Here is a 25,268-nt window from a genome sequence, read left to right as displayed (position 1 = left end):
TGTTAGTGTGATTAGATATGTTTGTGACAGAATCACTAAATGACTACAGTGCCATAGACAGATATCTAAGCAAAATGTAAGAAGCTGTTTCAGTATCTGTGTAGCTGTATGCACACAGCAGTGAAGAGCACAGTGTGCCTGACATTGCAGCAGTTCTCTGCTTGCCTGAATAGCTGCGTTAACTAGTAGAAAAGTAGTTCAGATAACGGTGTGCTGCATTGTAGTCATTCCTGTGACTGTCATGTAGATATACCTGTAGTTACTGTATACACAATAGTGTCACGTGTGTATTTGTATGTGTATATTTGTGTGTATGTATGTACATATATGTATATATATATAAACATAAAACATAGTTGAATACTACTGCAGCAAAAATGCATTGCTTTAATTCTTGCTTATATTCTGCAAGGGTATTTAAAAGCATGATGTTTCTTGCTTTTAAATAGTATAGTATAGCACACAATTTTGTATTTAGTTCCTAAAAAGGTATGAACTGGTGATTTGGCAAAGCTGTCCAGTCTCAATTCATCTCAATATTTTGGCAGTGATGTTCCATTTTCCATGACAGTACTTATGACTCAAAAATTTAAGTTTGCTTGGTACTGGAATTCTCAGTTGTTTGTAGACATGTTTATTTATGTTATGCTAACAGAGGATCTTGTGTCTGTGACTAAACAGCAAAGTTTCTATAGATAGTAGAAGAATAACATGTCCAAGGATTGAAATCCAGCAACCATCCACAGACACTGACAGGTATTACAATTGAATATTAGCTGAAGTTTGAAGTTAGGATCATTAGAACATGTATTGTTGTATTTTATTTTACTTTTTTTTTTTTTTTGTTTGTTTTGTTCTGTGTTTGGTGTTTCTAGATAAAAAGAAAAGCTGTTCTAGGAGCTGAATTGTAGTGTATAGTAATTCTACAGCAATTCTATTTTTACTTCTTCAGTTTTTTGTTACAAGAAAAACTGAGTACTTTTTACATTTTGATCGGCATCATCTCAATGTCTATTTTTTCAGACTTGAACACAGTAAAGCAATATTAAACATGGGATTTCAAACAAACTCCTTTCACTTATTTTGAGGAAAGAATCCTCATTTGTGTTGTAAGATCTTACAGTGGCTTACTGTGGAAAAATGTTTATCTTTTATGCGACTTTCTCTGTACATGAATTTGGACCAATTAATGCACTGATTTTTTATAAAGTTTCCCTTTTATTTATTAAGAAAAGTAACAAATCTGAAAAATTTAAAATCAGAAATGGTTACTTTCTGCATTGGGACAGAATTATCTATTGAAATTCCTGGAATATGAGTGTAGAGCAACTCAGATAAACCAGCAATTAACAAAAAATGTTGTAGCACATCTTATTAGATATTTTAGTTATATTTTAGTTATATTTTAGTTACTATACATTGCTACCTAGATATGATGGGATTCTAATTCTAATTTGGATGAGTTGTTAAATTTTTATTGCTTGCAGAGCTTTCCTGCAAGTGTGGCAGATGTTCTTGCTTAAGATGTAGACATTGCTCTACTGTTTCCTTGGTGTGATAGTTATGCTCACGAGTCTCACAGATTTTGACAGAGGAATGGCCCACCTACCAAACTTGTTTTTCTTAGAAGAAAGATGTTGTCTTAGGCAATACTGTGAGAAGAAAAGTCATTATTTGACCTTTCATTAACTTTATTTTTTATAATGACAAGTCTGTTGGCAGAGATGAACAGCTGTTGTGTACTTTAAAATATTATGGCTGTCTAATACCTTGACTGTTATTTTTTCCTCTTTAAAAATCAGTTATTCATATTTTATGATTTAAGTCAGACTAAAAGAAAGTATCATCTAGATAACTTGGGAACATAAGCACTGAAGAATGAAGTCTGAAAAGTCATTAATGTCTGTTTTTAATTCCCCCTGTGATGTTAATGTATAGTTGTATATTGTGTTAGGGAGCTTTGCTGCTCAAGCAGATTATTGGAGTGGGATTATTTCTGTAAAGGGGACAGTTCTTCTCTGAAGACCTGGATATTACTGTACATTTCTACTGTGGAAAGGGCAAAAAAATACCAGAACGTTAAAACAAAGAACATGCCCATTTCGCTCTAGACACTAATGTGTCTTTTTAATTCTTTTCGGTATGTGTATGATTAAAAGCCACACAGGGATGGTTTCACACAGAAGGCTGTCATTGTGCTTGTATACCATTTCATTTGCTAGACTGTGGGTACTCAGATATTTGCAGCATCTAAACCTGTAACTTGTAATAAATGAACCTCAAGATTCAGTTTCAGATCCTCTGATCTACAGAAGCAACAGTGGCATCAAGGGTTGATCTAAAAGCAAAAGGTTCTAAAAGCAAAAAAAAATCTGTGCTCTCCTTCACTTACTGGAAGTCTCAGTTGTTTTTCTTCCTGAAGTAAATGCCAGGTGCAGATTGAAGTAAATGGAATATTTAGATTAACTATTGAATATGCAAAATGAGGCCTTTAGATATAGTGGCTTTCATGATAGTCTTCAGAGAGTACAGAAATAACAGAAACATGCCCTCTAAGATATTAGTATTGGTCTTAATGGTAAAAAAAAAGTTTTCCTACATTCTGAGGCAGTGAGTTAGATCACTATCATCCTAAAAGCCACTTCTTATTTAACAGCTAAAGAAAATGAGGCTTTAGGAGTGAGTAATGAAAGAGGCTTAAGTTCTCATGAAGTGTTTAAGTGAATCATGGTTGCTGCTCCTCTTCCTCTGTATGTCCTGCTGTTGGGAAGGAGAAATTGGAGATGGAATGATACCCATTTTTGGTAGGAGACCAGAAGAAGAAAGGAAGTATGTGTGGGCTCACTAGTTTTACGCATGTGGTTACAGATGATAGGGATGATTTGTCTGGATCAGGGCTGTTAAGGAATCATTTCAAATTCCCTTAGTCAAAGCGTGCACTTTTTATAACTGAAAACTCTTAAAAAGTTACCCAAACTAAGCAACATTCAAATCAAAGCTAAGGTTGTGTTTCTTTGTCTGCCCACAATGTAAAAGAAGCGAGACAGTGGATGTTTTTGCTGATGAAGCTTCCCATTCAGAAACAGAACTGATAGAAGAAGTGAGGTAATTTTATTGTGGTTTTGTGCTAGGCTTATTGTATTTTTCTTCTGATATTTTAGTGCCTCAGCTTATGTTTCTTGCTGTGGTGTGTTTTCTTGTTATGAGCTTGTAGACATAGGTTCATGGTGAATGGTATTATTCTGAACTTGTCTGTGGCCATGTCTTGTTATCCTTAAAGAATCAAATTATTACCTTATGGAAGGAATGAAGAGACATTCATTTTAATATGCATCCACCCATTCAGCAAAATTAGCCACCATAGAGAAAATTATATTCTGACTCAGTATGGTGCTGTAGAAAAAAAAGTGCTGTTAATGACCTAAGACTCCTCATAATGAGTCTGTAGTATGGCTCTTTCTTTTCTGATATTAAATAAATTTTGGCTTTTTGCTGCATGTCCAATCACTCTGACTTCATTGTGAAATGCACAACACAGTTCAAGAGAAAGAACAGAGGGTTATATATATTCATGATGTTTATTCTGTTGCCATTCAGGTGCTCTCATAGAAGGAGTACGAAATTAATGAGCAGCTTCAGGAGTGTGTATTTTTTTACTTTTAAAATTACTGTGATTTTATCTGTTTTTGCACATTGCTAGCCATTATTACTCCCTGTAAACAGAGCAGTTACATTGTCAAGAAAGGTGAGATTTGTTTAATTTCTGAAAGAAAGTATATGATTAATCAGTTATGATAGGAGACAAAACTAGTTCATCCAGAAATTTATTTTCTGATCAGTGTGCTTTCTTTCTGTTGTGTCTTCAATGCTGACTGTTTTAATTGCTGTTTTGTCACTGTTCTTTAGGATGAAGGCTAGACTTTATATTTTTCCTATTGTAAACCAGTATTTGTCTACTACAAAGAACATCTGCCAGTACTAATGGCATTGTAGATCTTCTGACAGTAGTCTGTGTACTGCATATGGATCTGTCATTATAGCTTAGCCAGTATTTTGGCAGACATTTTGAGTTTAGTAGCATTTAACAGTGCTACACAGTAATTATAACATCTGGAACGTGCCTGAATTTGCTGTGGACTTTCCCACAAATAGTGGTTAAAGATCAGCACCTCTGAAGATAATGCAGTCTGAAAAAAATATAGTGATGGGAGTTAAAATGCTCGATCAAAATGCACAGTTAAGCTTCAGGGAGACTTAATTGTGTCATATATTCTTTTCCTCCAATGATGATGAATTAATTACAAACTAACAATATTTTTTTTACTAAGAAATTGTCAGGAAACAGACTATTGCATAGATAGTCATTACTGAGACACTGGAAACATTTCAGCCCATTTATCAAGAGTTCGGAGCAAACCAAAGCATACATGTTTAAAAAAAACTGTATGTAATCATGAAGCGAACTCAGAAATTTACCAAAGAAAATGTACATAACAAAATGACTTTCTCCAAACCAGTATCATGCAGCATATTTTACAACTAATAGAAAAGTCAACCGAGCTGCTTTTTGACTAACATTACAGGAATTGTGAAGCAGCAGATAGACAGCCATATCAAAGATCCAGATCAACAGAGCAACGTCCTATGCTAGAGCGGACCAACTCCCGCTCCCGATCCACAGAGCGTCCTGACTCAAACCTCATCAGGTCGATGCCTTCATTAATGACTGGAAGATCTGCCCCTCCTTCACCTGCCTTACCGAGGTGAAACAGACAAATCAATCAGACTAATCCCCTTCTGCCCCACCAGCTCACCATTTTATTTTACCAGTAGCTAATTGGTATCGCCTCTCATTCTTAGCTGATCACTAGTAGCAGTAGATACTAACCTTGTCAGTGTCAACACACTATTTATATTCTATTCTGGATATAATGGTGTGTCTGCCATTTTAAATTGTCTACTAACAGTATTTAACTGCATTTGTTTGTGATTTCTCATTGACCAGGATTCCTAGATAGTTTCCCACATGAAACACCTCATAACTATCATATTCTTATCTTACAGAATGAGAAATTGTTTGTGTTCATCAGACATCAGTTATGGAAGAACCATCGTAACATCAAATGAAACTTCCTTTTTTAAACAAAAGTGTTTCTTCATTTGGACTGTACTAACTTTGTGTTTTTACTGCCATTTTAACCACCATTTCCTCTGACTACATTTTACTGTGCCATAGTCTGTACTGTTCCTGTTAAACACTTTATCTTTACCGACTGACACTTTGCAGATGTCTATACATTACTCTGAGCTTAAACATAATGCAGTAAAAAGTTGAATAAATTTTGGTCTTGCAGATATTCAGCACGCTTCTCCTTATTTTGGAACTACAGAATACATTCTTTTGCTTTCTGAAAGTGAAAGATAGTACCATCAAATCCTCAGTGACAGTTGGTCAAATCCCAGCATCGTTCTTCAGTTTATTACTTCAATTATTTAAATCCCTATAATGTCTTTACCAATCAATGGGAATTTATCCAAATAAAAACTGAATAAACATAGTTGAATTTGGCCTGTAAAAATTGTATGTGCATGCATGTATTATGTCCATATGTGCATGAATGTACATACAGTACATTTTCTAGCTTGACTGTGCAAACAATCATCTTATGGATGCTTAGCCTTAGTCTAGCTAATGTGCTTTCGTTTTCTTTCTTTTTTTCTTTCTTTTTATTTATTTTTTTTTTCTAGAGAGATATTTCCTTTTTTGTTGTTGTATTTTAAGAATTAATAGTTTATGAGAATGCAAGGGTCCCAAGTGAGCCAAAACTTAATTAGTACTTTTATCAGTTCTTGAAGGTATTTAAGGATGAATGTGCCATTTAATTGCTATGTTTTGTTTTGCTATGTGTCTCATAGGTCACATCCTCGAACTGGATCTGTTCAGACAAGTCCATCGAGTACTCCAGTAGTAGGAAGAAGGGGCAGGCAGTTACCACAGCTTCCACCAAAAGGGACATTGGAGAGAAGTAAGTGTGTGGTTTTCTCCTTAATGACACTGCAAAATGCTCACAGAGGTCAAGTATGTTTCTGATTTTTCTTTTGGGAATTAAAACTCTTGAGATTTTGTGCACAGAACTAGGATTTGATAATATTGTATTTTGTATTCTATTTTATTATATTTTAACATCTTGACTGAATTGGATCATCAGCATTGCAGTAGTGATCAACAGTATGAACCAAGATGAACTATTAGCGTAATCCTATTCCTTTTGAACTCAAGAGATGTCTTGTCATTGACTTCAACAGGTGCAGGAAATGATATTTTCTATGTTGTTTAGTGATAAAACTTCTTTTTGGGAGTTAATAGCGTAGCTTGTGGGCAAACATGGTGTATGTTACAGAGTACTAATATAAAACCTCTGCACCTTGAAACAGGAAGATCAAGAAAAGAGGTAATAATCTTTAAAATAGGAAAGGCCAGCAAGATATTTCATAATTCATGCTTTACAGATACTGTTGTTGTGCTGATCTTTAATGTCTTGTAAAAGCACTGGTCAATGGAGGCATCTTCCAAAATGTTTAGAAAAAGGACTGTAAACACATTTTTGATAGCAAATACATTTTCACCTTTCCACTTTTGATTACTGAATGTGTTGTGCAAAATCAGTTTAAATGGTCGTATGCGCTCCTTCTTTTTTTTTTTTTTTCTTTTCCCTTATCCTTCTGAACATGTATATTGTATCTTTTATAAAACTTACCTTGTTTTTAACCCCTGTGCTTTGGTTCCCTTTTTTGTTTCTTTTTTTTGTTTTGTTTTTGTTACTTTCCCTAGACAATGGAGACAAGGAGATAGAACCTTATGAAGGTCTGTACATAAAGGAGGGTTTGTTTTTCACCTGAAAGCCTTTTTGAGAGGCTCTATTGGGGAAAAATAAACCCAACTGCAATTGATGTTACTTTATTGCATAGACATAGTCAGAAACATTGTGATAATTGTTCAGTCTTTTTTATATTCAGACCTATGACTCATAGATTTTACAGGATTCTACATGAAAGAAAGAATAAGTGAAGTTATCTGAATGCAATAATCATTAAAAAGTACCCAGACATATACTCATTTTTAAAACAAAGGATTTACATTAAACAAAGAAGAATATTTCAAGTTATGTTGAAGCCAGTTAATCTACATATTTGCATCTTTTCAGGATTAGTACTTCATGCAGATAAGCACATGAGGATATCTGACATGTTTAATGTCAACCATGCACTGAATCAAAACCACATTTTTATTGCAAATGTAATTTATGCAGGTGCTGAATTAGATTTTTTATAAAATATATAAGTAAAAATTAATTGAATCAAGTTAGTCTTTCAAAAAAGAACCTGATAATACTTCCTTTTAAAATTATATCCCTTTGTATTTTTTTTTTAATTGAAACCTTTTAATTTGCTTAACCAGACATAAGATATCAATTGCAGTCCTTTGTTATACCACTGAGGGTTTTATATGTAGTATAACTGTATTTGTCTCATCAGATTTTTTAATTTAGTATTTACAATGCTTATGGTGCTTATTTCCATTTTGGAAGCAAAACTTCATGACAAGAAACTCTGTTTTCTCAGATCATCACACTAGTATATTCATTTCTTCGTATTCTTATGTGTTGTGAAATGCTGATATGAAATGCAGTTAGATGTGCCAGGAAATAATCGCATCTAATCACCTGATATTTACTGTCATTGCTATACTCGCTTTCATGTTATGCCACTTACCCTGCTCGCTGCTTAGCATATGTACTTAGACTGTGAGCTCTCCGGGGCAGCTATTGTGAAGTACTGTACATTTTCACTGTGTCTGATTAGAGAGAGTAGCGATCCTATTTACAACATGGGTTTTATAGTGAGAAATACAATAAATACAATGAAATAATCATTTTTTTATAGGATTGGTAGAATTATTTTCTCTGGTAAGTATTGATGGGACCTGAGAAACTGTGTATTTACTCAAAGGCTGAGGAATATTTTCCCATACCTCTGTCTAAAGTGGTCTTTTTTGGAAAATGTGGGCAATGGAAAATTTTGAAATCCACAGTTAATAGAGTTTTAAAATGCAATCAGTGTCACAAGAGACTCAAGCTACAGTATCTAGACGCATTGCATATTTTATTTTACATATATAAATGTTTGGTTAAAAACAGAGTCCATAGTTATCCAGCTTTCAGGCAGTATTTTATGTGATTTCCTATAATGAATTAAGAGATCCTATTCCAATTACAATGTAATTTTATTCTGAGGCCTTTTCTATCCATCTTTAGGATTTTACATTTTCTTTAAGGGAACTCATCTTTTTCTATAAAAAAAATAAGCCTCCACAGGAACAGAAGATTACCTAACTTCTAGCAATGACAGAGTATAATTACGATTAATAATAGTTTTTGACTGTTGGAGAATCGCATTTTACAAAAGGTTATTTTAAGCAATTGAAGTGCAAGAAAAAAAACCAAAAACCAACGCTGAACTTTGGTAGACTTGAAAACACTGACTTGTAAAGGAGTTTATGTTATATTTAACAAATAAATTGGTGAGTAAATCTCAAAATCTTACTTTAGGTAGACCTGTATGTATTATTATATAATCAGTTGATAATCAGAAGAGTTGTCTTAATAACGAATGTTGTACTAGAGAACGTCACTGTTTCAGAGAAGTAGCCCTTTCTGTTCTTATAGAAGCATATAATTAATGTAAATGAGGGAGCTTTTTATATTGCGTGGAAGCATGCAGGGAAGGTTAATCTTCCTGTATTTCGAAATGAAGGATGTTATTGTTGACAAAATTAAGTTAAAATTATACTGATGAAAAGAGTTATTTAAATATATGTTTTAGACAATTGTTAGAAGCCATTTAATCTTTATAAAGGAATAAGAAATGCCTCTGTAGGTCATACATTATCTTCATTTAATTTGTAAAAATTTGAATAATCTGTTATTCAAATAGCTGTGCTTGTGTAACATTTCTTAAAATATAGTGGAAGTGCTGGGACTCAGGTAGAAGTGAGGAAGCTATTTGTAGGTCAGGAGATTTCTTGTTCCAGTGCAATGTTCTGTATGAGAGCCTTGCTTACAGCTACATGACTTGAACAGGAAAGGAAGGAAGCTGCAGGAAGAAAACTCTGGGTACTTGCTTTACAGATTAAGATCTGGATTTAATGAAATATCTTTTGAGATTTAGTTCAGTGAACTGCTCATGGTTGAAGATCTTTGCTCCAGGATATCTAAATTTTCCCAAAATACCTTATTTCGAAACTCCCTAAGAGCTAGAGAAGTTTATTTTAAGAAATCTATCCAGGTAGCTATGAACGTCCATTCCTAACAGTAGAACGTTAACATCCGTGCCTTCTTCTCAGTTCCCTTCATTAGCAGAACATGCAGCTGTATTCCACTTACATTATTTTGTCATCATGAAATAATGGCTAATTCTTTAATCAGTGCAGCTGCCACACATTCAAGTGTCAGATCAACCTGTTTAAAGAATCACTGGATGCCTCTGAAACACAAGTCAGAGGGCTGGAGCACCTCTTCAATGGAGAAAGGCTGAGGGAGCTGGGTTTGTTCCATTTGGAGAAGAGAAGGCTCTGAGGAGACCTCCTGATGGCCTTTAGGTTGCTAAAGGGAGCTATAAAAGAGATGGAGAGAGGCTTTCCATGCATGATACTGATGGACACGGACAGATTTAGGTTAAAGGAAGAAATTATTTACTCAGTGGGCAGTGGGGTAATGGCACAGGCTTCCCAGATGAGATGCCCCATCCCTGGTGGTGTTCAAGACCAGGTTGGATGGGGTCCCAGAAAGCCTGAGCAGGTTGGTGGCAGATTGTTTTGTTAACTGTACTTACAATATTTTTAAGTTATGCTAGAGATGTCTTGTTGATAATCAGTATTTGTAAAGGAATAATAGTATTAAATTGAACCCTATTTTAGCATTGAAATGGTAATAAACTTCTTAAATGTTCTATATTACTTGTATGATAGACAATAAGAGAATAGTGAAATATTTATAACTTCTAAGTGTTATCAAGATTTTTTTCTCACATTTATGGCCATATATTTCTTCTTCCTAATGTTTATTGAAGAATGAACTGCTTGCTGCTAATTGAAATAGGTCAACATAAAGAGATCTTAAAAGTAATCAGTATTGCCCCTTTAGATTTGCTGCTAATTACAAGCCAAAGAGAAAGTATTGGAGATATTTCCTTTTCATTTTAAAGAATAAATATAACCCTTTCTTTCTTTATCTCTAAAAAGAGCCCACAACTTCATTCACTCAGTTTAAAAAACTAGAAAATTGTGTCGACATGCAGCCGTAATAAAACTTGAAAGTATAAAAGTGAAGTGCTGAGAAAATCAGCAAATAGTGGAGCTCAGACAGAATTTGCCCTTCTATTTATGCTCTGTGGTTCAGACTATAATTACGTGATCTCATAATAATCTGGTGTCTTGCGTAAGTTATTTCAGAGACCATTAAAGCTGGCATTAATACTTATTTGCTGCCTGTCCTAATTCCATCTATGGGTGGTCTTATTCCAGAACAAAATTACCTGCAAATGGAATTAACAGCAGTAGATGATTAACTTTAATCAGAGATAACAGACAGCCATAACTCCTACATTTTCATGTTTTTGAAAAGAAAATAGCTATACTGACAACTGTACTGTTGTATGGTATGTGAGTTGCTGAGATAGAGTGATAGTTAAGAAAACAGAACTACTGTTTACTATTTTCTCTCAATCAGACCATTGTTTCCTGTGAACTGTGTCATAATTTTGCAAAATGAGAAGGAATTTTACTTTGTGTTTTTCAGCAGTCTATCATAGCTTGATGGAATGTAGAAAAAGCCTATTTATGATGCAATTACAAAGAACCTGGAATTTGTATTCACGTTGGTCATAGTTCTATTATGTTCTGTCAGCTGTCTTCACAGCCTTTTAAAAATACATGGCATACTGGTAGTTTGCTTGGTAGGACATGATTGATCACATATATATCATGTAAGACAGGAACCTGGACTAACTTCAGAAAGGTCAAGAACGCCATGACTGAGTCAAACTGCAGTATAAAATCTGCAGAAATATCTTTTCATTCACTCACTTTTTGTGCATGTATTTCTGCGCTACTGGCTGTGCAATCCTAGTTCTTGCACAGTGTAAGTCTTGCATTATGTGTGCTTGACAGCAAAGAAGAGTAGCTGCCTTGCAGGAAGCTACCTCAAGCTGTTGAATTCTCCTGGGAATTTGCAAAAAATATACATATACCTTTGTGTTTTATTTGTGGGTGCTTAGTTCACTTTCTGGGGAAGTACCAGATTTTAACCCCTAATTGCTATGAGGACCATTAAAATATTTTATTTGTGTTAGTACAATTTCCAGTAAAAAAAATTGAGGAAATGCTACCTGTAGCACACGGCTTATGATTACTTGAAAGGTTGCTGCCTTTTAAAGGAAGCAATGGTCCATAATTTGCTTCGGATTGCCAAAAGGAGGAATTAAACACTTCTGTCTTCATACCATTTGGAAGTATTAACTTCTAGGTTTGAGTCTAGCAAGGGCATAAAAAAAATAAAGGGCGAACAGTCATACAGCTGCGTTCATGACAACCATGCTTTATTTATATGTTGGGGTACAAAAGTGCCAAAACCATTTTAGTTCAATTTTCATGGTAAAATAAATTGTGAAAAGTCCTTGGCAGAACATTTATATGCGACATTTCTTTCTGTAAGAGAAGTTTGACTGTAGACATGGTGTGTCTACTGAATATTTTACAACATGGACAAAATTTCAATTAGAATTTAAATGCCATGCTTTTAGCACAGAATTGCAGAACAGATATCTGGGTAGAAATTAGTTTCCACTATGTTGGCATTGATTATTACCTAAATCTTCTTCCCTATTAGGAGTAACCTGTTAGAATGAGCAGTTCTAAAATAGTGATTGCATGCAAGCTAATCCCAAAGTAGAATAATTCATTGACTTATGTAGTTACACATACAAGTAATGTGATAACTGTAAAGAATCTGTAAGAAGAGTACAAAAAGTCAGTAATAATCATAATCTGAACACTGAAGAGCTATGGTATATTACTTCACATCAGAATACACCTAATAACTGACATTTAAGAGAAAGCAGGATTATGGTGCACAATTTATGTAGCTCAATGTTGTGTTATTTCTGCTGTTAACTGTTAGGTGAGTTTTGTCACAAAAGTTTCTCTGCAAGTGGGATAAAATGAATGGATCGGTGTTGCGTGTCTTTAGTCATATACATACCTTCACTGTTGTTTCCAGCTATTGTAATATTCTCTAAGATTTAGATATGCTCTAGGCAGTGGGTTTTTTTTTACCTGTAAGTACTGATGGAGAAGTGCTTGTCTTTAGGATTTCTGTGAAATCCATGTGCAAAGCCAATTACCTGGAAAGTTGAGGTGTTGTTTTTCCAACCTGGAAAAATGTTTGCATTGTTTTCTCTGCACATATTGAGGTAGTGAGAATGCCCACTTGCTTAGGATTTGTACACAGTTTTAATTATGTTCTTTGAGAATGTAGGCTTGGTCTTCTATTGCTAGAGGAACTAAAGCATAGTCAAGCAGTAGATGCTTGTGAACCACTGATGTATCAGTATATGTCTGCTTTCTCTGCCTTGTTATTTATTGTCTACTTTTCAGTGCTTCAATAATTAATTAAGAAAGTGGCTGTGTATGACCATCATTACTTACAGAAGAAACTCACTGGAGTAGTTAGAGATGATACTAAATATAAGAAAAGCATTTATTTAATCTGTAATTCACTCAGAAAATAATGTGTGCTGCAGACTGAGGGTTTGTATGTTATTGTGGATGTCTTTTGTTTGATGTTTACCTCTTATTTGATCAGCTTGTAACAAAGCATGCATGTTTTTGTCTTGCTTTTTTCCCCCTTTCATACCTTGCTTGTACAAATGCAGCAGGAGATGAAGAAAACAAGCGTATTGGAGTACAGGAATCAGAGGCTGAGGCAGGTCTGTGTGACCACAAGTGCCTATCTGCTTTAGAAACATTTTCCCAAGAGCATGTAGGGAACCTTTGCTGGCCAGCTTGGTTTAAAACTCAAAATCCAGACAACAATTTTAAGCTCAAGACAAAGAAATTAAGTGTAGCATAGGTTGTTGTTTTTTTTTTTACCAGTTTGTGACAGCAAGAAATAGTTCAGCCTACAAAAATCACTTCTTTTATCTACATTTTTATCCCTCCATCTGAAAGTACTCTGTCACTACTATCATGTTATAGCCTTAACCATATCTGGGTGTGCACCCCTTAGACATTGTACCCTCTAATTTTCATTCATACTTTGGCAGGCAAGAAAGTCAATATTATTGTAGCATAATACTTTTTCTTCCCTAGTTTATATAGGTGGAGTGATGATGCTGAACAAATAGTGAAAAAGTGCTTCACATTGAAATTCTTAGAACAATTTGCATGATGTCCCTCATCCTGCTTGGAAAACATTTCAGTCATCAGACAAAGTTAATGTGATGAGAGCTGATAGATGATGATCAAATCAAACGTGCGAATGGTGCTTGAACTCAAATACTATGTGATTAAAATGTATGACTCTACGTTCAAATTCCAGAAATCACACTTCCTATGATTTCAAAGATAAGCAGAGTTTTTTCAACCATTGTAGTTTATGCTCTTAAATATTTTTCTTGAAGGGAGAATCGTAAAAGCATAAATGTTCAGTTGCATGCACTGTTAATAGGTCACATCTTGGTTTGCTCTTCAAGTTAGATTTTTTCTCAAAAATAATTCGTTATCCCTGCTGGTAATTTTCTGTGACGTTATGTCAACTATGATGGATGTGGAAGAGCAGCACAGATTAGCATTTGCGACTGTAAATATTTGAGGTAGGTTGATGTTAAATTCAGCTGCCTAAAGCTAGGAATCATGGTCCATACCTCAGAGCCTGTGGAGCACAGCCCAGGGAATGACAATGTAGTGCAGTTATTAACACAGTTATGTGGAGAGAATTTGATGCTCCTGCAGAAACCCCCAGAGATGTGTTAATCTGAGCCAAAAACTCATCTAGTGTTAGCTGGTAGGGAAAGTTACCAGCTAAACAGAAGCGTGCCTGAAATCCCATCCCTGCTGAACACTGTAACTGCCTGATCATTTGCAATCCTATGGCCAGGATCATGCTCCCCTTGTTAGTTAATAGAAGAAAATATGGATCACTTTTTTCTTCTTAAAATTGGAAATAATTAGTGTGATAGGCTCATTTGTTGTTCAGAAATCTGAATGCTAGAATAATTTTAAGAGAGGGCAGCTGGTTAGCAGAGTAGTTTTTTAAATTGTAGTTTGTATAAATGCATCCAAAGTGTCCATGAAGATCCTGGCTTTCCCTTTATGGCTTTCCCCATTATAGTGTGGTGTATGTTCTTTTTGCTTTTGTTGTGATTCTGTCTGTAAGCTGCATTGTTCACTTGTGTGTGTGTGTGTGTACTGTTCACTGTCTGTGTTTTGTGATCGTTCAAATGTAGTGCATGGAACTGTGCTAACATAGTTTGCAAAATGTTTGTGTGTGCTGTAGTTACATTGCTCATTGTGACATCTGTTCCAGTTGTTAATCATCATTGTCTGTTTTTAATGTTATAAAGATTGTGAGGAAAAACATCAAACCCCACCTGTTAATGGGAGAAAAGGCAAGTTGTGATGGTGTTGTTAGTGAATTGTGGATGTTTTTGCTTCCTTTGTTTTTGCTGCATGTGTGTGTGTTCCATAGTTCTACTAGTTCAAAATCTGTAACTTTGTGTATATTCGATTTAATCGTGTTGTTTTACTTAACTTAAAATCATTCTTTTCAGCAGCGGTTTTAAAATCTTTCCTAGACTCAAAAGCTTCAGAAATCTGTTTTTGAAGTTAGCTCTGGTGTTGAATACCACCTGGGAAGGTGATCAAGTTGTCTCTTTAGAATAAGTGGGATTGTTTTTGCTGCTGATTGTTCAGCTGCTATAAACATAGTTCATTTTGACTACCAGATTGTTGTTTTTTTGTGTTATACTTTTTACATCCAATTTCTACCCCTGGGAAAGCTGGAGGCTTTTGCCATTGACTTGGTTAGTTTCACAAACTAGTAATCAGTGATAAAGTCAAGCTAAAGCTATTTTCATTCTTAGTTTATCTTCTACTCCTTCATCAAAACCTGGAATGGAAACATTGCACAATAAATTAAATCCTATTAACCTGTATTAAAGATATTTTATTTTTTTTAAAATTCCCTAATGGATTTCTTTTGTTATAGAACTTCCTTAGCAAGAGCTCTTTTAGTCCAAAAGAGTGGTCATTGTCTGGTATTGTATTTTATTACAAAAAACACAGCCCTTTTCAGTCTTTCCTCAGTTTTTTAGCATTTTTCATGTGTTTTGCATGACACCTCTTGATCATTTGTGTTTGCAAGAGAAGACTCCCAGTACTTCTTTTCTTTTACTGCCTTAATTTCAGGTACGTAAAAGATGCTGTAGTTCTGAAGCAGAATATGAAGCCTTTGGAGTTATTCCCTCATTCTAAGGAATATTTTATATACTTACGCAACAGCCTTGCTGACACTATGGGAATCAAGAATGCTTCTAGTTTTTATCTTCCAGATTAGAAGTGTCTGGAGCCTTCCTCTATGTTGCATGTATACTGAGACAAGACCAAGCCACCATGTTGTCCCCTTTCCATGCACTGTGGTTTCCATTTGTGTGGGAGGCCCACACCGTGGGCAGTCCATATGCCTGGAGGACTAGGATGGGAATTTCAAAGTATAGAATTCCAGATTTGGCACACAGTTTAGGCACACTCTAAGAATTTAGGTGATTCAAATGCAAACCAGGTGGAGTAAAGGACCCCAGACAAAAAAGTGATCCCAAGTGAACTTGCAGTACTCATGTATACAAATGTTTTTTTGAAAGACAAGCATGTGGCCATTGTGCTACAGGGACTGTCATCCTGCTGGCTAATTTTAGCATCTTCTTCTATCTAACATCATTTGAGATTCCTACACTGTGCGTGATCAACTAAACAAACTAGCCATGAGTCTCATGGGCTCTCTATTTCCCTGGCCTGTGGGATCTAGACTTCACTGAGACCATGGCAGCTTCTGAATTTTGCATGAAGAATGATACTAATTGTGTTTAATGTGTGCTGTGAGTATATCTGACATATCTTTATGCATTATGAGTACTTGTTACAAGAACTTAGGGAGAGTAATACTAGATTTTAATTAAATTCTAGTTTGAGCGAAGTAAGGTTTAAGTATGGTATTAAGTGATTGAGATTGCTCTACTTATAGGAAAGCACATAATTGCGCTCCTTGCTCTGGGAAAAAGTGAAATGAAAATGCCCCCAGAACACAAAACAGAAGTGAAGCACCCATAAGATTCTGGCAGCTCAGCCAGAGCCTGGAGTGGGGTACCAGGAGTGACACAAGACAGACCTCCATCTGTCCAATGGCTTGCATGTAAGAAAGCAGAACAGGGCCCAGAAACATGCCCAGAACCAGTTGAGAGACCCTAATGGGTCCCAGATGATGAAGCAGGACTAAAGCTAGTGGGTATGGCTAGGACCAAATGCAAGAGGTTCAGCTTGAAAAAGCCCTAGAGTAAAGTAGGGGAGGCTGAGGCATCTTCCAGCTTTTTTGGTGAATGGCCCTGGGGACAGCTAAGGCTTCTCAGGCAGCCCTCCCTTATCACAGGAAGGCAACTAAATTCCACAGCTCCTCAAGTGCACTCTGTTCCCTGCCAAGGAACATGAGCATCGTAATAGGCCAGAAAGCGTAAGAAATAGTACTCGAATCAAAGGCGTATGTATTCAACTGAGTCTTGTAACTTGCTGGAAGTAACAAACCCCATTAGAAAAAAGATCCCCCCTCAAGTTTATGATTGGTTGAGTATTCTATAGGTACATGTTTGTAACAGGGATATAATCAGGTTTTAATTCAAGATATTGCATAATGCTTTGTATGAGTCATTGTTTTATTTCAGAATTTGCATGAAGAATTTCCATTCCTGAATTCAAATTTAATATTACACGTTTTAGAGGTGTATAAGTATGGAATATATGGGCAGAATAGCCTGAAAAATAAAACCAAATCCCTAGACCAAGTTAAAATTTACATCCTGCATTCTGTCAGGTGTATTTGTAGCCTGTTCACATATCTTTGTGTGCATAGAGCACTCACTGACACTCCAGGGAATGGGAGTGCAAACTTGAACGAAGCTTACAGAAGAGAAATGCAGAGCAGGAGCTCTGCTTTTAAGTTGGTTGTTCGTTGTAAATGGCATTATTTAAGTTAATTAATCATTAGACTGGCAATATATTTAGACTTTGATAACAACTTGAGGACCATACTCAGTCTGACCAAAAATCCACCTGGCCTAGAGACTGATCCTCAGCAGGCCAGGTCAAAGTGCTGGGGGAAAGGAATATGAGCAGAACAAATAGGTAGCAATGCTTACCTGCCGTTCTGGGTTCCCAGTCTCCAAGGCCTTGTGCATGAGGATCTTACAGAAACATTAGTGTTATGTTATTGTGTTATCTCCATCTCTCCCATAAGGTCTTTGCACCCCTTAAAGCACTCCTGCCAACATAACCCTGCAGTGCTTATCCAGACAGCTCAGTCAGGAGAGCTACTATGGGGAGATGTTCAGAATAAGCTTATTCTTAACAGGCCAGCAGGCCAGCTCTATTGAATTCATTTCCAACGCGTTTTAGGCATATAACCAGAAGGGGGAGCAAAACTGCCATATTTCAGAAACATCTAGGAAAATAAGAAACAACAAATACTTGTGCTATTTTCTTCTGGAGAACAATGAAGAGATGCTACTGGATGATTGGAAATGTTAACTGATTTTCAATTACAAATAATTGATGTATTTTTGAAGTAATTTCTTAAGAAAATGTTTATGGAATAAAGAAAGTAGCTACAGCACACAGACTTTTGTTACACTATTAAGGATAATATAAAATATACTTGCATGGCAATATTTTTCATAATGTGTAAATCAGTAAGGAACATGAGATGGAAACAATAATTAAGTTATATAAGAATTTTTAATGCAGTGCTGCATTAGTTAAACCCACACTGTGATGCTTAAATAGCCATTAATGAGCAACAGATTATTCTGAAATGCTGTTGACATACCTCAGTATTGATATCTCAGCATTCATTTGCTGTTTTGGCTACTTGCATGGAGAAAAACCTTAGATAAGCTGTTGTGGTGTCAGTAGGAGAAGCTAAGAAATGGTGTTCTCTGGCATGGTGTAGAATGCAGGTACAACATTACCTACAGAGACACCAGTTGTTTAAAAACATGTTAGGAAAAGACTGAATGATGCTGTTTGTCTCTGGAAACTGCAGTATTGTCTAGCTCTTGCTAGAAAGCAGTGTAAGGTGGGATTGGATTCCTCCCAGATGAAATGTAGTACAGCTGGGACAATTCTGTCATGACTCAAAGCCACTTGCTTTCCCCCAGTGGAGATCTGTCAAAGATGAGAACATTTCTTTCTTGGTGGGCTCTTGAGAATGATGGCTCCTTTTTTTTTTGTCTTAGGGACTTTAGTTTGTACGTTAAAACATATAGTATGAATTTGCTTTTCCTATGAGTAAAATATACTTACAATATAAGTCTATTTAAATATACATCTAATTAATTCTTCTTATATCCTTAATGCATGAGTTAAAGGTCATAAGTACATTGGTCAAAATGTAGTTTTTCAGCTTTTGACATTTAATGCATGGTTCCACTAGGTTTTTGCTGTGCTACTTTATTTAATAAGTACTGGCCAAATCCACTTCTGACTGATTTTTACAGTAGTTATCACCATACATTATTGAGAATATAATTCCTTTTTAAGCATTCATCTTAAAACATTTAAAATAGAAATTCCTGAGAATTCTTCATTTGCAGAAGAAGATGATGAAATTCCGTATGTTCTAGTGAAAAAATGAAGACTTTATTATAAGCTAATTCAAAATATATAAGTAGAAAAATACAGATAGAAGTTGGCTCACAGAAATTTTTGAGACTGCAGAGAGCAAAAACTGAGTGAATTTGATAAAGGACAAATTCCGAATATAAGAGAAAGAATGTGAGAAAATTCAAAAGGAAGGGTAATGGATTTAAGGGCTATTACTGTCTGTAGTACAGAGAAAAGAAGGAAGGAACTAGTATTTGCCTAAGAAAATCCTCTGTTGTAGCATCTTGCTATTTTGCTGCATCATCTTGTAGTTCTGCAGTTTGCAGCATCATTCCAGCTTGGCTGTATCATTGCTGGTGCTTTCCTAATCAGAAATGATGGATATTGGCAACAATTCTTATTATGTGCTACTTTCTTGTTTTTAATATAGAATAGTAACATTGAATATTTAATATAAAACATTAAACTTTAATGTAGAATATCCGTGTAACATATGAAATGTTTGTACTGAACTCTCCTAGGAAAAAGGAAATATCTATGTATGACTGACTAACTTATGGGTAAATGTGTATTTTCATAGAGAAAAAGAAAAGATCACGTTTTTGTTAGGAAGAAACAAAAAACTGTTATTTCCACAGTTACAAAAACAACCTTCCTTTTGAAGTTCAGCAATACACGGAGTACTAGAAAGGTGACAGTTTCTGTTTTAGCACATGTATCAGTGTTGTCATAAAATCATTATACTGAAAATTCTATTGATGTGTTACTTGAACCCTACAACTCCCATCAATTTCAGAAGCCAAAGCTACCTCACTTAGGACAGCAGCCTGTTATAGAACAACAGGGACATATGGGATGGCTAAAGGATGACTACAGATAACATCTTTATGTGCTTACAATGATAAAGAAAAAGAAAAAAAACAGAAATGTAATGAGATAATCTGACTTTAGGTCAATGTTTATTTCATTTAACAAGATTGAAAATATGTGCCCCTGGGAAGCCTGGTCTAGTGGATGGTGATGCTGCCAATGGCAAGGTGGTTGAAAGTAGATGATCATTATGGTCCTTTTCAACCCAGGCCATTCTGTGATTCTATACCTGTTGTATTCTTCTCCATCAATGGCTATTTCTGTGATATTGTGTAAGTGGTTATGACTGCGCTTAAAGTCAGAGAGGAACTTAAAGTTTTGTAGAGTAAGCAGATTCACAGCGGCCTAAAGCAAAAATGGAGCTTAGCATGTTTATCGAATTGATTGGTCCCAATTTGGTTTTGATATGAGATATCAAAATGCTTCAAACCTATACTTTTATGCTAGGCACCCAGTTTAATCTTCAGAAGATTGATAATTAAATTCATAGTATTTTTTGGGTGCCGTAACGTCAGAAATGCATATTTCAGGCTATAGGAACTGTACGTAGGAAGAGAGTTTTTATCGAGTAACTTTGTCTGCCTAAAATATCAACAGAATTTAAATCAAATCCCAGATTTAACAAATGATTTTGACCTACATTTTGGGTTAAATATTTTTAAGTATTAAACACAACTCAATTTATTGTTAAAGAACTTTTCCAGTTTAATAACAAAGATACATGGTTGCTGGTTTGGTTTTGCCTTATTTTTTGAATTACACTTCTATAAAGTCTTTCATACCAATGTATTTTTGTCTTTTTAATTCAGAAAAATAGGTAAATATCTTATGAATCTATAAAATAAGCTGTTTTTTTATAATGAAAGAAAATATTATGTAAATCACATCAACATTTAAAACTCTAGTTGTTAAGTATAAAAGCAGAATATTTGGTATACATTATATAGATATTAACATAGATATGCACAGTATATCCTTTTCTGTGTTTAAGTTGTTGACTAATACTCTTCGGCACAGGCCTCTAAACTAAAGAACTATTTAAGTTTTTGCTATGTTATTGATGGTATTTTGTTTAGATCAAGTTATCCCAAATGGTATTAGGTATCTTATAACGTAAGTTATATAATATTTCTGATTTTTTTTGGTTCATGCTAGAAGTTACATGGGAGGACCAGCAGAAAAAGGTGAATGGTACAATAACTGATGACAAACCATTGCCGAAAAAGAAACACCATTCTGAGCCAGGTTTGTCAGGGTTTTGAAAACCACATGAAAGCATGAGACAATAAAAATACATTTCATGCTTTTGTAATGCGTGTGCTTGATGGTTTTGTTTTTTCCTTTTTTCTTTTTTAATTCTTTTTTCACTTTGGTGTGGAATTTTTAGTATGTAGAAACAATTTAGAATAGTGTTGTAAATAGTTCTGTTTTAGAATAGCAAAAATAGATCTGCTTTTGTAAATAATTGTGTTAGAATGCACATGCTTTAGTAAAGAAATACTCTGGCATAACATTGGACATTAGTATTAGATTGATTTTTAGCTTTGAATTTTGTTATGATTTGTCTGTGTGTATTAAGTCTTGGGAATACGGGTAAAAGTTATGCTGATTCTTAATTAGGTTACTGAACCAACGTATCTACTGTATATATGGTGGGAAAGTCATCTTGTGAAGAGCTGGATCTGAAACCTTCTCGTACCATCACATATGACAGAGATAATATCTTTTCTCTCCTTCCTTCCTTCCTTCCTTCCTTCCTTCCTTCCTTCCTTCCTTCCTTCCTTCCTTCCTTCCTTTCCTTCCTTCCTTCCTTCTTCCTTCCTTCCTTCCTTCCTTCCTTCCTTCCTTCTCCTTCCTTCCTTCCTTTCTCTCTTGCTCTCTTTCTTTCTTGTCCTTCCTTCCTTCCTTCCTTCCTTCCTTCCTTCCTTTCCTTCCTTCCTTCCTTCCTTCCTTCCTTCCCTTCCTTCCTTCCTTCCTTCCTTCCTTCCTATCCTTCCTTCCTGTCCTTCTTCCTTCCTTCTCCTTCTCTTCCTTCCTTCCTTCCTTCCTTCCTTCCTTCCTTCCTTCCTAAAGCTGTATTTTCCATATGTCTCAAGTTCTTAAATCTGTCTTTCTTCTGAACTAGAACTTTCTTTCACTGAAATGGAAAGTGCAATTATTCAACTCTGTCTTCATTACTGCAAATATCTAGTAATAAGAAGCAAATCTTACTGGGGTAATGATAATGCTGATGATAATAATAGTGTTGTTCTCTCAATCAGACAATCTAAGGAGCTAATCACAACATTTTAACCACTTTGCAAAAGACACTGTGATGTTACAATAAAGAACACATTACAGTGCTATATAAGTATAGGGGTGAGTAGAGTAAGTATAGTAGAATATTAGAATATAATAATATTAGAATATAGAATAGTATAAGACAAGTCTAGACAGATTTAGATTGTAGATTTCATCTTGTTTTAAATGTCTTCTTAAATGAATGGGAGTTTTTCAGTCCCAAGAGTACATAGGTACAATTCTGGGCTGCAGATCTCTTTCTGTTGGCTATAATAGTTGTCTAGCAACAACTAATAGCAACAGTTTTCAAGTCATTTAAGTTAAAATTTATGTGATTGGCCACTTGTACCACCTCCTAAGTTAATGCTGTATTCTCAATTTTAGTATTTTCTGCATGCTGAGCACTTCCAAATTCCCTGTTAAATGTGAACTACTGCACATCTTAAAGTTCAAGAATCGGGACCAAATAGAAGCAGCAAAATCCAGATTGTGTAAACTAGGAACTGAGAATATAGCTACAGAAAGCCAATTTCCAATTCCCTGACTTTTTAATGCATCAGAGGAAGTTACAGGATAAAAAAACGACTGCTTGTGAGAGCCAGAACTGAAGTGTATTTTCTTTTCCAGCTGACTCTCTTAGCTATCGCATGTCAGGTTCAGCATACATTTGCAGATCTTCACTGTAGACTTCCCAGGACAGTTTTGGCAGAATAATGTCTCCACATAGACTTTTTCATCTCCATCTCCCACCTGAGGTAGGCTTAGAAACATGGTACTCTGTTATCTGGGCAGATGGCACATCCATAGTTATTAGCAATACTTGTATGAAGAAAACTTCCACATTTTACAAACTGAAGATATATTTTTTTGCCTATTCTTTGGATATTCTAGATTTTGTATGATTGAAATCTTGCAAGACAGGAAAACCGGTAGCAGAATAGCAATAGAAAATCAGCATAGGCATTGAAATACATTCACTTTTGTATGTGTTTTTCTTTACATTAGCACAATATCTGTGTGATTTTTTAAACATATTTCTTCTTAAAGTACAGTATCACTGATCTCGGGTACTGCAGAGAATACATGGAATTGGTTTGGAAAGCCACAGTCACAATTGCCACACTAGAATAGATAAAGACTTGAGCAAAAATTTTGTTCCATGCTTCACAGTCCTGTAGCTTTCTGTGAAGTATTAAAAACAATGCTGGGGAATCGATGGGTCTGGAGAAGACAACGTGGTATTAAGACACTTGGAGAGAAAAGCATACAGGCATTTCATATTGTGAGTACCAGACAAATCAAAGATTGTGGTTAAACAAGAATGCCCCTATAAAACTGGCAGCCTTGAAAAGGAAAGGAGTAGAATGAAGTCAGTGATGAGATAATGACTAACAAAGAAGAAAAGTTTCTAAGCAGGAAAAGAGTTTTCAAAGAAAACGATTTGATTGAGAAAGGAAAAAGTTGTCCAGAGCCCAAAGGCAAAGTTCTAAGTGCTCAGGTAGGGCTGAAGGAGAAAACATAGAAAAGGGTCTTGTAGAGTAGAAGTCAGATGGAATATATGGTAGGAATAACTTTTATTGAAAAAACATGACAGTTCCTGTACTTTGCAGGGGCTCCTCTTGAATAAAGTTGTATATAAGGCAGGTGTACTTATCTGAAATAAGTATTCTAGTGTATTTACTTAAAAGTTGCCTTCGTTATTCTTCTGAACCACTCTGGAGGCCAGCACCTATTTGTATGAAAGTAACAAAGCTGGGTTCAAGATACAGAGATACTTTATTAAGAAAAAATGGCACTGTGTCAGTTGGAATTGCAGATGTAGTCGTACGTTGCACGTTGGTGTCTCAGACAAATTGCATGGAGTAAGGGTTTAATTGTCGTTTGTGATGGGTCATAATTAGTTGAGATGCCTTAAAAATACCTTACGGCACACAACACATTCTTTAATGTGTACGCACTTTCCCTGCCTTCACGTGTTTTGGAAACCAGTCTTAACAATGTGAACTTCTTTGCTGTTGTTCTTAACTCTTGGTAGGAATAACTTCCTCGTTCTTACTGTTTTCCATACCATGTATTATAGCATATATTAGGTAGGGGCCAAATTAAATGTCTTTCATATTCCTAATATTTTCTACATCCTTCTTAGTCCTCTACATATATTTTTGAGGAAAAGTATTGGCATCTGTCCAGTGTGCAGCTGTGGTTTTGTGTGTGAGTTTACACTTTAAGATGAAGAACTCACCTTTAACTGGTAGCCCATCACTTCATTAAAAAAATCAGAAGTGTGAAATGAATTCTCTGTCTACAGGAAGGATTACAGGAAAATATGATTTAGTAGTATTAAACAATACTATGGAAAAGTGATTTTATTAACACTCTAATGTAGTTAGATTGCCATTTAGCAATAATTTATACTCTTAATTATTCTGCTGTCTACTCCTCCTCTTTTTCTTGTATCCTTAGCATCTTACTGTGTAAAGTGCATCCACAAATGACACTTTGTCAGTCTGTAACACATCGGTGTTTGTGAGGTCATTAATGCAGTGGGAGATCATTGCCTTTAAGGAACAGAAAGAAAAAAAAAAAAACAAAAAAAAAACAGAAAGAAAAAGTAATTAGCTAGTAATAGAGTAATAGTAATGTGATTTCTATGAAGGTTTCAAACATACTTTTAAGAAATAAGTTCCTAAATACTTAGGAATAGTTTTCAATAACAACCGTTTCTTAAAATGAAAAGTCCTGCATCAAAGCATGATAAAATAGGTGGTGTTTCTCGTTTTCTCGTATTTCCAGTACAAGTGGCTTTCATTTACTTTAGAAGTTTATTTATTGAGAGTTTTGTTTCTCAACCTGTATATAATATGCTTACACATATCACACTTGCCCGTGAAGATGAATAATTGATTCAAATAAATGCTACTTATACAGCAAAGCAATAAAAATGCAAGTGAAGACTGCCTATTGACATTATGTAAATTTAATAGTATTTTATTCCAGGATTTTGTTAGCGGATTTGAATTTTTAATTTAATTTAATTTAATTTTTTTTAATCAACAAAGATTTAATTTAGTGAATTAAAAGCTGTTGCTCAAAATTTTTGGAACACTTATGAATCAGGACAAGACTGATGCACACA

At 35.1% G+C, this 25,268-nt stretch overlaps 1 protein-coding gene across 50 annotated transcripts in view; it reads left to right on the top strand.

Moving 5' to 3' along the window:
- RIMS2 (regulating synaptic membrane exocytosis 2) overlaps nucleotides 1-25,268 on the top strand; it is a 409,122-nt gene that overhangs the window by 288,596 nt on the left and 95,258 nt on the right. For 26 of the 50 annotated variants that reach the window (XM_032442841.1, XM_032442835.1, XM_032442828.1 and 23 more), the window contains 3 exons: nucleotides 4,584-4,763; nucleotides 5,917-6,026; nucleotides 6,833-6,865. In XM_032442841.1, coding sequence (XP_032298732.1) covers nucleotides 4,584-4,763; nucleotides 5,917-6,026; nucleotides 6,833-6,865 — 323 coding nt within the window. The remainder of the gene's footprint in view (nucleotides 1-4,583; nucleotides 4,764-5,916; nucleotides 6,027-6,832; nucleotides 6,866-25,268) is intronic. The other 24 variants (XM_032442845.1, XM_032442843.1, XM_032442837.1 and 21 more) reach the window with 3 other exon arrangements.

This window comes from Coturnix japonica, chromosome 2 (assembly GCF_001577835.2).
Source record: "Coturnix japonica isolate 7356 chromosome 2, Coturnix japonica 2.1, whole genome shotgun sequence".
Classification (NCBI taxonomy): domain Eukaryota; kingdom Metazoa; phylum Chordata; class Aves; order Galliformes; family Phasianidae; genus Coturnix; species Coturnix japonica.
This window is presented reverse-complemented; position numbering and strand designations above follow the sequence as displayed.